Source organism: Protopterus annectens, chromosome 6.part1 (genome assembly GCF_019279795.1).
Source record: "Protopterus annectens isolate FY-2018-M chromosome 6.part1, PAN1.0, whole genome shotgun sequence".
Taxonomy (NCBI): Eukaryota; Metazoa; Chordata; order Ceratodontiformes; family Protopteridae; genus Protopterus; species Protopterus annectens.
This window is the reverse complement of record NC_056738.1, coordinates 193,442,432-193,462,202: the sequence shown is the minus strand read 5'-3', so window position 1 is coordinate 193,462,202 and position 19,771 is coordinate 193,442,432. Positions and strand designations below refer to the sequence as shown.

The 19,771-nt window shown below is 37.2% G+C and overlaps 1 protein-coding gene across 3 annotated transcripts in view; it reads left to right on the top strand.

The window, feature by feature from the left end:
- LOC122805468 (cationic amino acid transporter 2-like) overlaps window positions 1–19,771 on the top strand; it is a 509,319-nt gene that overhangs the window by 396,335 nt on the left and 93,213 nt on the right. For all 3 annotated transcript variants that reach the window (XM_044075647.1, XM_044075646.1, XM_044075648.1), the window contains one exon: window positions 10,812–10,978. In XM_044075647.1, coding sequence (XP_043931582.1) covers window positions 10,812–10,978 — 167 coding nt within the window. The remainder of the gene's footprint in view (window positions 1–10,811; window positions 10,979–19,771) is intronic.

Here is a 19,771-nt window from a genome sequence, read left to right as displayed (position 1 = left end):
ACAGCTAACTACAAAATGGCAGTCACACTTGTATGTGCTCAGTATTTATACACGTGTGCAAGCCCTTATATAGCTTCTTAAAGGTATATGTACATATATTGATTTACATCCTCCCTCTTAAAAAGATTGCCTTTTATGCAAAAGAATATCTGAGCTAGGCATGCATTACTATGTACATCAGGAACAAAACACAGTGTTCATATTCAAGTTGTTTCATATCTGCTACAGGGTTTAGAGATATGACCATATCTCGTAGCATAGCAGCTGGGACTAAATTTAGCAAAAGGGACACATATCAGGAACTTCTGGATTTGTCACAGGGACGGGAATGTCCTCTGGAATCTCCTCTGGAATTGGAACACCAGGCAACTCACTCTGAGATAAAGAGTCTTTCTCACAGGCTATCTGCTGTGGTATAAGCTCAGACACTGGTCTCAAATGTTTCTAATTCCACCTAAAGAGTCCTTCTTCTGTTTTCACAATGTATGATCTCGGCTCTGGACAAATATGCTTCACAACACCAATCCAATCATAACCTTTTGACAGTTGCATCATTACCACCTCCCCTTTTGCAATGGATTGAGCCATCTGCTGGTCTTATCATAGTAAGACATCTGGAACAGACATTTCCTCAACAGAGTATGTTTCACTGATCTTCTGTTCTTGACACATGAAACCAACAATTGACTACTGAGTGGTAATGTGGTACTCGTTTGTCTCGAAAGAAGTCTCTGAGCAGGTGAACCAAGATGTTTATCGTGAGGAATATCTCTGAGATTCAAGAGATTCAAGAAAACAGCACTGTTGTCTCATTTAGACCTTTCGAGTAACTGCTTTACACTTTGCACTAGGCATTCTGCTAGACCATTTGACTGTGAGTACTCTGGACTCCTTGTGACATGAGTAAAGTCCCATTCTTCTGCAAATATTTTGAACTGTTGGTTCGTAAACTGCAAGCCATTGTCAGAAATAACTTTGTCCGGACTCACATGTACTGCAAAATGATGCTTCATCTTAGTAATGACTGTACTGGATGCTAGGTTAGGAAGTAAGTCAATCTCACACCAATTGGAGTAAGAGTCTACTAACACCAAATAATGTTGACCATTCCACTCGAAGATGTCTGTGGCTACTGTCGACCAAGGTAGTTCTGGAATCTGGTTTAGCTGAAGTGGTTACTTCTGTTGATGTGGCTCTGTACAGTTACAGACAAAACAAGACAATAGTGCTCTCTCTCAGTGTTTTGCAACATAGAAGGCCAAAATACTATCACTCTTGCCCTTCTTTTGGTAGATTCAGTTCCTGGGTGACCACAATACAAAATAGTGATGTACTCTGGTTGCAAGAACTTGGGAACAATTACTTTTGGACCTTTCATAATGATACCTTTGTCAGCTGAAATCTCATCTCTGTATGGCAAATGAAGTTGCAGTTCTTGAGGTAAACTAGATTGCTTTGATGGCCATCCTTGATTGATAAAGTGGTTGAGCCTCTGCAAAACTGGATCTATAGCTGTGTGATCTCTCATCATCAAGATGTGTGAAAAAAAAATTATGCATTTCCATGACTTCAAAATTATCAGTTGAATGAGAACCTTGATTTTCACTCTGTTCAGTGGTGTTTCTGTTTCTGGGTGATCTGGATACTATATCAGCAAGATAAAGAATTTTGCCTTTCTTGTAGACAGGATTGAAATTGTACTTTTGCAATCTGGCTGGAGCTGAATGCATTGGCTTTTACAAGATAATGACTAGTGGTTGGTGGTCTGTTTCGATCTGGATAGGTCTACCATAAACATAATCATAGAACTTGGAACATGCAAACACAATTGCCAAAAGCTATTTCTCAATCTGGGTATACTGCATCTTGGTTTGTTAAGAGTTCTCAATGCATAGCCAACATGATGTTCCTTTTGTAGAATGACTCCACCAAGACCAAATTTCGAAGCATCACAGGAAAGTGTAACTGGTTTGTGAACGTAACAGTATCTGAACGTTGGTGGACTAGCAATTCTCTGTTTCAGGACATTTTATTTATTTTATTTTTATTTTACATTTGTTTACCAGGAAGGTCCGACATGGAACAAAGCCAATTTTCAGCAGAGGCCCAGGGAGAAAAGCACCAGAAGTATGTCTTTGTAATGTGGGAGGAAACCAGTGCACCCAGAGGAAACCCACACAAACACAGGGAGAACATGCAGACTCTGCACAGAAGGCACTCCAGCCTAGAATTGAGCCGGAGGACCTCTTTCTGTGAGGTGACAATGCTACTGCTGCACCACTGTGCCATCAGCGTCAAATGCTCTTTGGTGTTGCTCTAACCAGTACCGGGATACATCTTTACATCTTTATTTGTCAGCTGTCTGAGTGGTGCTGAAAGTTGGCTCAAGTCTGGAATGAACTTGCCTAGCTAGTTGACCATGCCAAGGAAACATTGCAGGGCCTGAATATTGTCTGGAGCTGGCATCTCAAGAATGGCTGTTTGCTTTGAAGGGTCTGGTCATCGGCCTGTACCTGTAAATAAATGACCAACCTAAGTAACGTCTTGTAGCCTGAATTTGCATTTGTGTGGGTTCAGCTTAAGATTCACCTGACATGCCCTTTCTAGTATTTTTCTGAAGTTTCTGTCATGTTCTGCTTCATCATGTCCTCCTACTAATATGTTGTGTACTATGATAGCACAAGGATACCCAGAAAAAAATTTCTCCATTGCACGTTGAAAGACTTCACTTGCAGAATTTATCCCAAGTAGCATTCTCAAAAATCTGTACCTGCCAAATGGAGTACTGAAAGAAGTGAGCAATGATGATTTTTTTGTCAAGCTGAATTTGCCAAAATGAACTCTGCATCTAAGACAGAAAATATAGTGGTATTTGGCATCAAGACTGCGACTTCTTTGACTGTGCACATTGGATGATGAGGATTTTTTAGCACTTTATTCAAATCTCATGGATCAATACATATTCTGATGTCATCTGAACTTTTCTTGTGAGCTACTACCATGGAAGATACCCATTCTGTTGAAATATCTTCTGGACAAATTACATCTTGTCACACCATTTTATCTAACTCGGCTTTGACTCTGTCCTGCATGGCTATTAGAACTTTATGCGCTGGCCTGATAACTGGACTGACCTCTGTGTGTAACTTCATGGAGTACACAACTGGAAGCTAGCCTAGTTTATCTTGGAAAAGATCAGTGTAGGTATAAAAAATGTGCTGGGCAAAATTAGACTAGTGGTCTTTTAAGCTAACATGGTGGACTTCCTTGCTAAATGAAAGTAGTCCCATTTTTAAAGAGTCTCTGAACCCTAATAATGACTAGACATGCTTCTTGACCACATAAGATAATAAGTCATAACATCTTCCATCAGAGTAACATGAAAGCACTACTGAGCCTTCGGTTTGAATTTCTTCACCTCCATAAGCAACAAGCTTCGTACACCTTACCAAATCAAGCCTTTCACCTTTATACACTGTTGAAAATGTTTCTGCTGACATAACATTGCATTTGAAGCCTGTATCAGCTTTGAGCTCTATGGCTTTGCCATTTATCCGAACAGTACAAAATACTCCATTCTTTGCCCTTAAATCAACTGCATTGACCATTTCATGAAACACTGACACGGCACCAATCCTACTCCATAGCTTTCTAACTGACCAACTCATCTTTTAAAATGTTCCTTTTTAATAAAAGAACATGGGCCTTTTGATTTACAAAATCTTTTGAAGTGATTCCATTTATTACACGTGTGGCATTTTTGACCAAAAGCTAAACACTTTTCCCTTTTAAATTAATGATTACCACCACAATTACAACAGTTGGTAATGAAACTAGATTAGGGCCCATGCTTTGAGTCTGCTGACTCTCTTATGCTTCACAGAGACTGTGCAAACTCTGGAACTTACTAGAAAGCTCTGGGGTATACTAGTAGGTGCTACAGGGGTTACAGCTGCCATGTGCTTGGGCGTGTTTATTTTAACCATGTGCTGCATACTATCAACATAAGATTTATCACTGTGCCTTCTATAGCTGCTCTCATTTGTATGCATATTTGTGTTCTTTTCTGTGAGCTCATATATATATATATATGTATATATATATATATATATATATATATATATATATATATATATATATATATATATATATATATATATATATATATCACAAATCTCAATGGCCTTATTCAAAGTTAAATCACTGTCAAAAAGCAAAATCTTTCTCACAGCATCATCTTTTATACCATGCACAAGTCTGTCTTTTATCAAATCATCCCTTAAATCAACATATCTGCACATTTTAGCTTTATTTCTCAGGTCAGTTATATATGCTGCAAAATCTTCACCAGGCTTTTGATTCCTTGTTTAAAATAAGTGCCTTTCCATTGTAACATTTGTCTGGGCCTGGGGGGGGGGGGGGGGGGTGCTACACATTTCTCTAAATTTATGTGTTAAGCAATCTGGGTCCTCCCTCGATACAACCTGTATGACAATATGATGGTTCCCCCACCCCAGCATAAATAGCAGGTGCATACACAAATGAGTGCTCTCTTTCAATGGCTTATGACCCAGCTAAATTAAGTAGAATAAATGCCTTAGTATGGTCATGTTTATCAGAAAATGCATCCCGCATGAAAATGTACTCTTGCTCAAACACTCTGCAGTTCCCAGCAATAATACTGTCAAACACAAGTGGACTGGGTTTTTGAAATCCATCTGCCATGCCCACAAAGCATACACAAGCATACTGAAAATATGGCCCTTGTAATTATGTATGAACAAATTGTTCTGTGAGCTTGTAACAACATTCAAATGCACAATAAACTCTTCAAAATACCTTACTTTGCAAAATATGCCTTGTAATGGCTGTACTTTGTGAAAGATGCCCAGGAATGGCTGTATTCTGCAAAATATGCCTTACTGTAACACTGCACAAACATGCAAACACTTTATTTACTTCTCATAACTTAGATATTTTTGCTTAATATGAAAAAAACATATGCTTTACGAAAATACGGTCATTCCCCCTTATTTTATTTGTTTTGTGCAATATGGACTTTATTTCAAATATTTTCCGTAGTAATTTGAATATTTTTATCAATATCATACATATCAGTTTATGCAAATATTATTTAGAGCATTCTGTATGCCTGATTTTATATTATATGAAAAGAAATAGTGCTGAGCAAGTCTTAATACCTGCAATTCGTTTCTGACCTGTTTTGTGAAGTTTTCAAATTTTTAGGATGATTCACTCCTCTGTATTCCACCAGCATCTGGACAAAATGCCTTAAATCATTTTCACCAAGCCTTTTCTAGCTTCATCCCCTTTTCTGGTACCTGTCCCTTTAGATATGTCACTTCTGACACCATGTCCTTTAGACATGCCACTTCTGACACCATGTCACTCGTTCGTCTTCAACACAAATAATAAAAAGGCTTGGGGTTTCGTTCAGATGCTTTAATACATAAAAACACATCAGGATTGATAGCAGCATCTTTAAATATGAACGAACTAACAGGCAGAGCTTACATACATACGTGTTCACATCTCAACAGCTAACTACAAAATGGCAGTCAAACTTTCGCTTGCTCAGTATTTATACACTTGTGCAAGCCCTTTAATAGCTTATTAAAGGTATATACACATATATTGCTCTACAAGCCATGTATAGGAGAATGTGTAATATTGTGTGCAAGGCTGGCTGACATTTGTTCCATGCTGTACTGCTATGCACTTCTTGTCCATTTGCAGAAACTCAGACAAAAGAACCTCACTGCTGTAAAAGCCATGGAAAATCAGTCACACTACTCTTGCCCCATGCCATTGCAGAAGAAGAGCCATCTGTGCATGATCAGGCCTTCTTTATGCCAGTCTCTTAACTCCAGCAGTCTGAATCAGTCTGCAAGAGCATGTCACTGGCATTAAATATAACTGCTGTGTTCATCGCTTGGGAGGGAAGACATTGCAAAGCAATTATAGAAGTCAAGGTCAGGAAGTCCCCAGCCTAGTAGGCTGCTGCAGTAGTGCATCTCACAGACTGTATTTTTTTAACTCATGTTCACGGGTTATTTGAAGCCTCTTACTACAGAACAGTGTTCATTAGTCATACACCACTGTGAGTTATTAAAGCTACGCCAGATGTCAGCATAATAGATCCAGTTTATTTACTAGACTGCATTTCTAGATGTTTTGGTTTAATGTGTGATACAACCCCTATTCAGGCTTTCTAAAGGTAGTTTCATTTTAAACTACACTGTTGTTTTCTTAGATCCAGAAGCAGAAATTATAACCTTAACAAATATTTGAAATTGCAAGCATTATCTGGAGCACTGATTATTTCTTTGTGACCTTTGACATGAAAATGAATTTTGAGTAGTTTTTGGTCATGTTTTCAACATACCACAAGCTCCCTGATCTAAATGTGTTCTGTTCTGTGGTACAATTTAATTTATCTGACATGCACAGTTGCTGTACAATCTGTGTATTATCCAGTTATGCTACTTTCCTTAAAACTTTGTGAGTAGGGCTCGCACCCCTTCGACCCTTCCTCAACAACACATTTTGTAGTGGTATGCAAGGAAGATGGTGATTAAGGTTGACGGAATCACTATTCTGTTTTATAAAGTCTAAGAGAAAGTATAAATAATGTATACTAAATGCTGTGGTGCACTTGTTCTTAATAGATATTCTCAAAACCTGATTATACAGTGTTTACTATGCATTCCCAAGAAAAAAACATTGTAATGCTAATTTTAGGCTTTTTTATATGGAGCTTATGCCCAGCATGTGCTGCAAGTTAACAATAATCTCATATAATGCTTATTACTACTAACCATAGAGCATTTGCATGCATTCTGGCAGTATTTGTTGAGAATGAGCCTGACAGATACCCACTGACCACTCAGCAGCAGTTTGGATGAATCTTAAGTAGATTGAGAACTACTGAAACTACTTCCACTGAACCTCAGACATACATTTGTGGGGGAGGTAAGCCTCATCAAATTTATATATAAATATATATATATATATATATATATATATATATATATATATATATATATACAGAGAGAGAGAGAGAGATGGGTCTAGGACAGTTCACTGAATGCAGATTTCACTGAAAGTCAAGCTAGTGTGCACTTTTCACTGAAAACTCAATTCACTGAAACACATTTCACTGAAAGTTATATATGGCCTTTTCCCCACTGTAGTGCGACCCTTGGGTTAGTATATATAGTAAGGGGGTATGTGGGGGGCATAGCCTCCCACATATTTTAAATATTTTGAACTATATACATGGATACTTGCAATTCCAATATATTACTCTTTTCCGAACATAATATATACTTAAAATAAGTGGGGGGATATGCCCCCCCACAACCCCCCCTTACTATATATACCAACTCCAGGGTCGCACTACAGTGGGGAAAAGATAGTTATACATATATATCAAGTCTGCGATTACACTAGAAGAGAAATATGAAAACTCCACTGCCAATGAAAGTAGTTTTGGCAAAAGGCACCCACTCTATTTGCCTCCACCAAAACTATGATAGATGACTTGACAAGAACCTGAACCAGACATTAGGGTAGAGACTAGAGTTTGATTAGCTTTTCTAACCAGTGCTATATTATGTTGCCAAAACAGCAAAACATCGAATGCTGTTTAAGAGATACATAAACAGCAAAATACCAATAACACGAATGGCCAGGTCATCGATTTTTTTCCTATGGAAAAAAAATCACTTGGCTGTTGCCAGGAAATTACCCTTTATCCCACTGTAATGTGATCTTGAAGTTGGTATATTTAGTTAAGGGGAGTGTGGGGCGTCACAGCCCCCCCCCCCACATCGGGGGGGTGGGGGTGGGAGTGATGCCCCTCACTTTGTAATGATTTAGATATTGTGTCGTGTTTGGTTGTACTACCAATTTTTTTCCCCAAGGAAAAAAAATCAGTGGCCTGGCCATTCGCATTATTGATATTTCGCAGTTTATGTGTCACTGAAACGGCATTCAATGTTTTGCGGTTTCAGCGACGTAATATAGACTCTTTCTAAGCCTCTGACATTCTATTTCATCTGTCATTATGGTCACTATGATCTGCTATAGTAATTAGCTGTCTTTAAAGTTAACAGAGATAAAATTGTTTCATTCCGTAACATAAGCTGTATTTGTTACAGCTAATGCAACACATTCTATGTATTTATTGTGTTTATTTACCAGTAATGTCTGACTGGGTCATGCAAGTCCCCTTTTCAGTAGAGGCTTAAGAAAAAAAATCTTTAAAAAGTTACAACAATCAAATTCTATAACAATCAATTGGAATAGAAATTATTAATACAGTAAAGCAAAGTTAAGAGCATGACATCACTCAGATAAGTAAAAATCTCATAAAATGTAAACTAATGCATAAATGTTTACTGAGACTAGGAGATATTCGCCGATAAATAGTTGATTAGGAAAAAGGTTTGTCCAAAAAGTTGGAGTACGAATGAAAGTAGTGGAAAGAAAAGGGAGACAGCTTGATGACAAATCGTATCAGTAGAGCTGAGGGTATTTGTAGAGTAGATATGTAATCAGAGTGGAAGAAATATACGAGAGAGTAAAAGAAAAGGACTGTGGAATAGTTGAAAGAGATTAATTTATGGTGCAGCTGAAGAGAATAAACGTATTTGGATAACAACAGGAATGCAACACCTACTAAATTAAATCCTCCAGTCATTTATAATCAAAGAAAATGATCCAAATGAATTTTCTTTGTAAAGCCTGCATTGTTATTTGTTAATTAAGTTGATCCCACGGTGTTAATGCCCTTTTCATATACACTATGAGACCAAAGAAGGAAAAATTCAGTAGTGAAATTGTTAGCAGCAGATATATGTTCACTGAACAGAAGCGACAGTTACCAATAATACCTCGCAGTGCTTGATTGCCCTGGTTTGTTCCTGGCAGGGTGTCTTCTCAATTTAATTGGTATGTTCTTCCTGTGTCTTTGTGAGGAGTCCACATTTAGTTGTTGTATCCTGTGATGGAATGGCATCCCATCCAGGACTAGTTCTCTTACTGATGGGCGTTGCTTACATGAGCAAGATGCAGCAAATTCCATATTATAAAGCACATACCAGAGACAGAATGAATAGAAAAAAATGAATAGTACAAGACAGCAATATACAAGTATGAAAGACAGCAAACTCATCATTATAGTAATTTAGAGCTGTGTATACAAAGAGAAAAAGTTCAGATTTGACAGATAGGTACTAAATACAACCTGAGGGTGTAAACATCAAGGTCAGAGAAGAAGTGGGAAGTGTGAAAGAAGGCAGGAAGATGAGGTTACTTCTATTAAAGGTAATTTTATGAACACGTAATCAATAAATTAGTGTAGAGCAAACAAGACAAGCAGGTAATTGTGCTAAATTCCATATGGTGTTCAATAAATAATATTTGCATGAATTACTATGCATTTTAATCAGATCTGCATTTATTGCACTGTCAATGTGAGTCCATGAACTGTATTTTTCATAGTCATACTCTTACATCTGGATGGTGCAATAGGGACCATATATCCCCCTTCCTGATGACTCGGAAAGTTCATGGTAACATAGTACCAGCAAGCTAATGTAACACTAAATATTTGCATGCAGACATGTAGTTATAGAGAAATCAATGGAGTCATTAAAGATGGGTTCACTATAAAAGTTCACAGTTATAAATTTGAGATTTTCTTTTCAGAACAGGTGTTTGTACAGTAAACATGTCAAAATAATGTCATTTGTCAGAATTATTTCCGTTTTGCAAACAACATTATTGCTAGAATATTTATGGGGGCAGTAACAAAGCTGCATCTGAGAGTTTTCACCGGCAAAACATAAAAGCAAAAGATACTATAGCAATAGCCCATGGCTAGGTGTAGGTAATGTTGTATTTACCCATGGATGGCGAAGCCTAAGTGACCAAATAAAGCCAACCATGGGTAAATCGGCATTACCCACATGCAGCCATGGGTTATTGCTATTATACAATGACATTATTTAAGTAAAAAGTTATTTGCTTTTCTTAAATAATGTCCTTGTATAATGGTGGGATTCTGCTCTTCTGCTTTTTTCCCCAGTATCCTGAGGCTTTCTTAATGTGCTGCACATGCGTATGGGACTTACGTTCCCATGCTTATGCAGTACATCAGTACAGTGTAAAGGAAGCAATGGAGAAAGGAAGATCTCTGTTGCTTTTGTTTGTTTTTAATTAAAAAAAATGAATTCAGGAAACTTCAAACATAAGGGAGGCATAACGTACCCGATTATCCTTGTACTTTTCTCTGTCTCGCCTGTCTTGCTCTTTGAAGTCTCTGGTTTTTGTAAGATTATTTTTTTTAATTAAAGAAAAGTAAAATTTCCATAACATATATTATGAGAAAAAAATCCGGGTGCCCATACTTTTTTTCCTTTGGTATATGCTCAATTTACAATGGGCACGCTGGTTGGGCTGACCAATCAGCATGCTCGTTTTTGAATGTCAATGGACAGTCATTGTATAATAACAATATTGTTAATGTTAAAGTATTAGACAACACACACTCTATAATGTTAATTATCAATGGCCCAAAAGGAAAATCATAAATTCATTAGTAAGAAAGAGTAGTTGTTGTTATACTTTAACAAATGGTGCAGTCACTGAGTTTTCTGAATATCTGAGATTGTAGGCAGAATGGAATGTAACCAACTAGCAACAAGAAAAACTGTCACTATCAAAGTCTAACTTTTGAATCATACCGATGTTACTAAATATGTTTGTTTCATTCCATATTCCAGCCCTCTTGATCAGCATTCTGAGTGTGGTTACAACACACGGACTAAATGCAGTCATAGCCGGTGAAATATGGAGTATTGTCTGCCTAACCCTCTTGCTCCTGTGGACAGCAGCTGCAGTACTGATGATCTGGAGGCAGCCAAAGAACAGGAGCAAAGCATCCTTCATGGTGTGTTAAAAGTTAAAGATTTTTGTTGATATAGAACTGTCTATAAAATACTTCAGTTACATGATGAGAATCTGCAAGGATTTATGCAGCTTATGGTGCAGTGCATAGCTTTGAAAGAAGTCTATAAAGGAGCTGCATAAATAGCTTTCATCCATTGAAAATGCACATACACTCACACTTGCACACACACACACACACACACACACACACACACACACACACACACACACACACACACACACACACACACTCGCACTTGCACACAAACACATACACAAAATGTCTGCATATGTATATACGCACCATTGTATGTGTCTTGTGTGTGTGTGTGTGTGTGTGTGTGTGTGTGTGCGTGTGTGCGTGTGTGTGCGTGTGTGCGTGTGTGCGTGCGTGTGTATGTATGTGTGTGTGTGTGTGCTTGTGGTATCCATTGCTTTTGTCAAACAGTGGTTTTGTCGACATCTGTTTAGTCAATAGAATTTAGTTGACTAAACAGATGGTTGACTGGTGTGTGAGATCGGAGAATTCATAGGGTTGAAGAATATGCCCTCTCCAACAGAATTATGCAATCTCAGAGTTAGTATATATAATTAGCAGAGATATATATATATAAAGAGAGAGAGATGCACGTATAGATGTATCATGCTTTTGGACAGCCAACAAATAAGTGAATACTATCCCACACCAAACAGCATATTCATCTGCAACCAGTCCAGTCTGAGTTATATTCCTTAGAATACGTCTGGAGTATTTCTCCCTGGGCCTCCACTGAAAATTGGCTTTGTTCCAAGTCAGGCTTTCCTGGTTAATAAATAAAGAAACCTTCATTTGATTAAAAAAAACACAACTCTGAATTGAATTGCAAACATATTTCTGTGATTTACATAATTTCTTGCAGAACTTTTCAGCTTCATTTTTGGGGGCTGAGGAGGAATTTTGATCCAAGATCTCTCAGACCTATTTTCTGGATATTTAGTACATTGTATATATAGTAGCACAACAGATGGAGCATTTCAGCTGCTGTTATTTGGACTGCTGCCTGGATGACCAGTTCATTGTATGACATTCAGTAGCAAGATAATTCTAGTTTGAGCTTCACTAATAAGAAACCACATTATATCCACCATCTTGCTCGGGATACTGTTCTGTGCATCCCAACATCCCAATATCTCTACTTCTGTTTTGCCATACCATTTGGTAACATTACTCTTATTAGATTTCATCTTTTCATATTCTATTTCAGCTTATGGTTGTATTTGCTGCTTGTTTATGTCATACTCAGCTCCATAATCAGTCTTTCTAAGGAGAATGGATTTAGCGTTTTGTTTGGATGTCACTTGCAGATGTTTTATAATTTTCATGGTTTTCTCTACTACGGTTTAAAAATCAGGTCTATAATTTAATGTGCTGTAGTGGGGTATATGAATATATGCAAAGTCCAGTTCCCAAAACTGAGGTCTACATTACTGCTCCACTCATTGTCTTGTTATTGGTGTTACTTATTGATTTGCTGTTAACCATATTAACCCTGCTGAGCCAAAGAGTACTTTACATACAAGCAACCCAGCAATATAGCACCACAATACAAAAATATTAATGTCCAGTAGCTGACTTCCTTCAGTCTTGTTAACTCACCAGCTTGGTAATTTCATTATTTTCCAATTATTATGTGATGCCTTCCCAGCACATCGGGTTGCTACATTTACATACAGCGTCTTTGGAATTCTGGTGTTTGGTGCTTTCATTTACCTTCTTGAATTGTGAGGATGATCCCTTCTTGACTATTTATATTTGCAGCTACAGTCATGCCTTTTGCTTTTTGTTGGATGGTCATCTGGGCTCTCCTTATAGGTTCTCCTGGCTGTCTAACTTGTTTGGCCTGGTACAGATTACATCATCTTTGTGCTTCTTCAGCTGCGGTAGGTCTCTGCACTAGGTGGTATTCTGAAGATGTGTTTGCTTGCTATATGGGGGTTGGGATTTTGTGGTTGCATTCTTCTGCTGCACTGAGTTTGACTTTCTTTTCATCAGTCCTCTGAAATTTGTGATTTGAAAACCATGTGCTTATTTTTTCCAGTTCTGCTTGGTTTGTCTACCTTTATAACTAACATTAATTTTTGTTATTTGCTAGGCTGTACATTGAAAATTCTGTACCTGACATTTATTTATTTTTTACTAGAGCTTATGTTGCTTTGACTTTGTTATTTGTTAGTATTGCCTTACCATTGGGCTTAATGCCCATATTTCATAATTATCGGGAAAGCCTATATTTTTAGCAAGTTTACCAAAAAGTATGCAGTAGCACCAGTCATAGTGTATGGAACACAAAATGAGCAGAAGACCTGAAAAATCTCCAACACACATAAAACTATGGCCTTTTATTAAACTGCATGAATGCTACTATGAAATGTAGACCAAGCATATGACAGACTTCTTTTATAAAAGCTTCTTCTTATATGGGTGTTAGAGATTTGTTGGGTCTTCAAACTATATTTTTATTATAGCCCTAGTTAAAATTGAAATTGTTAAGACAAGCTGAATTTCCTAAATTAAATACAGAACGTTTACCTACTTTTGTTGAGTTTGGGAACAAACTATTTCAAGATAAAAGATTTATGTGAGCAAACCTTCCCTAGGAAACATAATTTCTCTCAAAAAGCATCCATGGGCAGGGATGACATCAAAACCTACTAGACCCTAATGCTGAGAGACAGCTATACTAGCATGTTAGCGTGCAGCTAATGACATTAATGCCCTCTACTGTCCTAGAAAATAACCAGTAAGTTAGTTTACCCCTTGACATTTCAGTTCTAGGTTCTCTTTATTTGGAAGTCTCCAGTGGAGCACAATATAATAACATTCTAAAGTTAAGATAGGCCAAGTATATTTCCTTTGCTGTTATAATGCCATATTTTCCTGTTCAGAATAAATTAACTTCATCATACATGACCAATGCACTTATTTATTTTGTAACTCTATAATACCCCTGCCCTTACATTTCATTTGTTAGGACGTATTCTAGAAATATTTCCATTTTCAGAGTTTACATTAAGGCTCCAGCTACAGTGTTAACATTAAACCAGCTGTAGTCTGTCACTTCTTCTTTCGTCTTGTTGCTGTTGTTTAGAAGCAGCTGTTCTCATCTTCTGCAGTGATACAGAACAAAGTCTGTTTGCAGACAGCTGTTGAATGAGCTGTGGCAGTCTGTAAATTTCATTTATCACCCTTGAGAATATAAGGTGTAACATCAGCCTATTAAACCGTTAGCATTCAGCCACTTCAAGAAGCGTTTTGTTTAAAGGGTGGACAAATTATTATGGCACTTTTTTGTTACTTTCTACGGTATAACCCTCTAATATGATAACATGCCAGTGTTATTACTTATTTAGGCCATTTGTTACTCTACGATTCTCTTCTGTGTTCTCAATATGTCTGCTGTCAGACTGCCCCTCATTTTCACAAGCCCTTCCCTATTCATCTTTTGACATACAAGCATGTGCAAAAATAAAAGCAACTTACTTTCCTCTCGGACACCCTATAAGTTGTATCTTTCTGTTCTGTTTTCACTTTCTTTCTTGGTGCCTTCAGATCTTCTTTTTGCACGTGCATGTCCTCCAAAATATTTGCAATTCCACAGATGTTCTCATAACTCTCAATCTCTTAGAGCAAGAAATCTGGACAAAGCCATAAATAAAATTGGGACAAATGCCCAAAAATAGGGTTAATTTTTAAATATTGCTCTTGCAAACTTAGAAACTTGATAGAATAACAGGCTTTACATTAGTATGAATTTTCTGAATAGTATGAAGACAAACTCAAATGACTGTCATTATTTTTTAACGTCAATCTTTAACAATTTTCCACTAATTTGCCAGAAAACCACATTTTTTAAAAAAATGGACCAAAATATGAGGCAAAAATCTGGACATGCTGACATAATCTGTACAGTTGAGAGTTATGGATGTCCTTGCTAGCAGTTGATCTTATAGCACCATGCCATTCTTGCAGACCTCTATAACTGTGTTTATTCTTCAGCTTGTACACATTCCTTTATGTAAAGACCAGCTGCATTAACAGATAAACTGACCTCCATGACATGTAAGGATTACTTGCACCACCTGTTCTCTCTCACACACTCTGTTAATTAATGTATTATTCTAAACAAGAAATGGCCTGTCTCTTTTTCCCCCTTCACAACTGGCATTTGCAATTTCTGGCACTAATTATACACCGACTGCCACACCAAAAATAAATATCAGTATATCACCTGCCTTCTTTACTACGCAATGCTTGCTACCAATAAACTGTCAACCCTCAGATTCAAATTAGACCATAATCATTTATAGAAATACATAAAATATATTTATCATAATGTATTTTATTTAATACAATTAATATAAAATAGTTTATATTTTTCAGATCTATTATACTATTTTTTCACTTAGAGCTTTATAATTTAGAGTGCTTAATTTCATGTTCCACCCCTTCCATGAAAGGCATATATAATAAAATCCTGTATTTTGACAGTCGGACATGCACCACAGATCTTAAATCAATTACTGTCTTTTCAAATGCCACCATACTGTCAATGTACTTGCAAAAGTGTTGTTCCATCTTAAGAACCATATGTTGAACTTTTAATGGGGGTCTTACAGTCCCTGCCATTTGGAATAATGAATTCCTCTTTTTTTTTTCTAAGAATGTATTTGTCCTGTCTATCATAGCATTTTCAGTTTTCTTTCTTTTTAATTGGAAATTATAAATTTAGTCTGCTTCCATTTTTTGTTTTAGTTTTTTCAGTGCAGTATCAGCACTTCTATGCACAAATTCTAAGGTGTCATACTGTCTGATTTTATTCCAGTATCACAAAGTTCTCACATCCTACCCACTTAAGCATATCAAACCTTAGTGCAGAACTTTATGCCACATGCACACTGTTATTAAAAGACCCTCCTGGAAGTCATTTATAAAACTATGAAAGAGAAATGGTCATATCAAACCTTAAAGCACACCTTAGTAGACCTGTTCTACTCAATATACACTCAGTTTATCAAAAATCATTGTTTCCTATCAGCCAGTCTGTTATCTAAAACATGGCAGTGATTTTAGTTTTTCATATGATGTTACAAGCATTACTATAGAATGGTTATTTTTACAAAATAAAGCTAAGAGTTCAAGCCATGAGGTTTGCATTTCATCAAAAGAAAAAAAAAAAAACAGTGATGAACAACAATTGTTTCAGTGGTCAGATTTATTAGTATAAAAACACATCACTGAATACATTGAATCCCACCAAAGCAGAAGAGCTTTACCATAGTTAGTCTTCTCCTGAAAAGGAAATCACATGACGTCAAACACTGTACCACACCTGCATTTAAGAAAATGATTATGGGCCATTTCAATGAGGCAAGACTACCTATAGTGAAGAAAAAAGGTCACTGTATCTTGAGGAGAAAACAACACTGTGGTAGTCTTGGACTAATGGGGCAGTTGACCACACATGCATGCTTATACCTACTTACATACATACACTTGTACAAAAAACCCATAGACATGATTGCACACAAATAAACTCACAAGCAAAAACACCAACACACACCACATGCATGGCCTTTTGTACATACACATGTGTGCACGCACACACACACACACACACACACACACACACACACACACACACACACACACACACACACACGTGTGCACACACACACAGAACAGTAGCAAAATATAGTTTTCCACTACTTAGAGAAGACTGTTTTCACCAAGGAAGGTTTATTGAGGAAAGAGTCAATGAATATTACTTAGACAAATGGTCTAACTACTGAATAAGCATGTAAACTCCAAAAAGAACTTTTAAGAAGTATACAAATTTTACTCTAAGGACCTCATCATCGTGAATACACTAGGGGAGCTGTTATATACACATGAGAATGTATACTGTTATTTCTTAAACAAAGTAATTTATGATTTTTATATATTTATCTCCATAGTAACAGTTTTGAAATATGCATGGGCTAATTTTCAGTAACTGCAGTAAGTTTGGAACATATATCATTGACCTACATGGAATTGTAGGATAAAGCCCTGACTATGAACTCGATGAAGTGAGCCGGATTAGTGGCCCAGGTACTAAAGGTGCTGAAAAGCTCTGGAGTGACAAGGCATATCTGCTCACCAATTTCATGATGGATGATGCACAGTCATGCTGGAGAGGCACCCTAGGGTCACATAATCTGGGGTGATGGTGGAGGTATGATGACTTTGATGACTTGCAGTTGTCATACTAGATGGGTGGCTTCCCTCTGACTATATCATTTTTATTTATTTGCTTTTTTACTTTTTTATCCTTTGTTGCCTACATTTGTCACAGTAGGTTAGTGGCTTCTTTTCAGGGAAGAATCAACTTGATATTTATACTTCTAGGGGATATTTATCCAGGGCCTCAGAGAACTTTCCTAACCCTTATTGATAGATGTTGTGGGATCTTTTACATCTACCTGAGCTAGCACCCCCTAATGCTATGGTGCAATATCAACAATCTGAAAATTAATCTAATCTTCTAGCATGGGGAGTAAATCCCACAGCTTTCCGATCTTCCAAAGCCAAAGGCAAGTTTGCTGTCTGAGGAACCATTGACACAAACACTGCTACTTCTCTGAAAAGATCCAGAGTTGCTGTGTTTTATAATGTTTGAAAAATGTGCTGGAAGGTCCTCTGAGATAATCTAGTTATGTGGCTCTAACTTTCCTGAATGATGATCTGATGGAAAAGCAACCATTTGCAGCTGCAGTTGCTGTTGAAACTCAGCTCGAGTGATTGTTTTCTTCAAAGAGAATTGTTAGATGGTCCTGATTAGTGGAAAGCTTGAGTGCAAGATGGCTATTAACTAAGCTGACAAACAGGAAGTATAAACAATAAAGTGCAACTAATAAATAACGGTTAACCTGAGTCATGTTGCTTTAAATCAGTACATCTCTTACTCTTCCGTGTTCTATACAGGAATCCTGTGTCACTCTGAAAACAAGGCTCACTACTGTTCATTAACTTGCAGCTGGCTTTTTGCTGGGATACTATGAAAAATGTTTTCATGTGGTTCTCTTATTAAAATGAAATCCAATAATTAAAAACTGTCCTGTCCCATAAGTCATTTTATTATTGTAAAGGCCTAGCCTATCTGTCTGACATCCCCAATACAAGCACCCTTTCATTTAATTCATTCTTTCATTCCCCAATAGTCATTTTATCCAGTTCAGGCTTATGGGAGAGCCACAAGCAATCTTAGCATGCAGTGAGCAAAAGAGCAAAAAATAAAACCTGACTATTCCAGGATGCACACTCATACCTACCCACCCACCCACACATAAGGTCAGTGTGAATGATCACCACTTTATGTAAAGCATCTCCTTGTGAGGGAACAAGAACCCCCGACAAAAATCCACTCAGACACAAGAAGTATATGAAGGCTCTGCGTAGAATGCATGCCAGCTGAGAATTAAACTGGAGGCTAAGTACTGTGGGCACTGATAGTAAGTCTTGTGTTATAGTGTAAACACTGCACCCATTCACTTCCATATTAAATGCTGTCTTTGGGATTTGCTCTAATATTAAATACTGCTTATGTTCATGATTTGCTCATCTATCTCAAATAAAACGAAAGTCAGAGACCTGTACTACTACAAGTTTTCATATATAATACCCACTACCAAGTGTCCCATTTTTCTAACTTCCTCCAGAGGGAAAATGCTAAGCTGCAACTGTAAATTTGGAAACCCTTTCTTATGATCTTCTCTTCCCGGTGTTGACCTCCTTCATTTTCTTCCCTGATTGGTCTACCCTTCATCTCTTGTTTAGTTCTGAAGCTCACTCTTTTGTCATTTTCTCACTTTGCATTTGTTTGTCTTATCATTCTGTCACGTTTGGCTAATCTAATGAAGATATCTGCTGGCAACTTTGCATTTAAACATGGTTTATCTTGCTGAAGTTTGCATTTGCAATCAATAAACCATGGCTGCATTGATTTATCTGGTATCTACTTTCTTATATATTCAGCAACTTTACATAGTGGGAGGGTGACCTAATGGTTAAGGTGTTTGCCTTACAAACAGAAGGTACAGTGTTTGAATCATGCAGGGGATAACTGGCTAGGCTTAAAATGGCTCGCAAGGGCAATTAGCCTAGTACTAACCTATGAACATTCACAAACCGGAAAACAGTTTTGTCTCTAATATAACTTTTAATTTGTCAAATAGTTTAAAAGCCTCTGTTGCTACATCATTTCCATATCACTGTTATACCATCAACTAATTTTTCTTGACACCAGATTTCTGTTCTCTCCTCAAAGATTTGTTGTTAGCTCTCCATTAAATTCATTTCCCCCACTCTGCTCCTTTCGTGACCTGTTAGTCACAGTAGCTTGCCTAGTTTCATTACAACCCTGTGCCCCACATTTCTCTGTCTCACTACGGTTGGATATGGGGATTGTCCCTGAATCGTGCCTTTCTATCCATCTCCCTTTCTCACTGTTTCATCCTTTTACTTTGTGCATAATTCTCAAGCCTAAATAATAATTTTGCATTAAACATGTCCAGTTTAGCATCTGAGAGTTGTACCCCAGCCTGTGAATAGAGTACCTTCCCATTACTTACAACTCCTTTTACCTTACCATACAGTGACTTAATATCAGCTACTTCTTAAATCTGCCCTTTAAATGGTGCCTGCTTTTGTCCTTTGCCACTTCATGATTTGCATAATACTGCACTCATTTACACAAATTGGATTCATCCTTATACC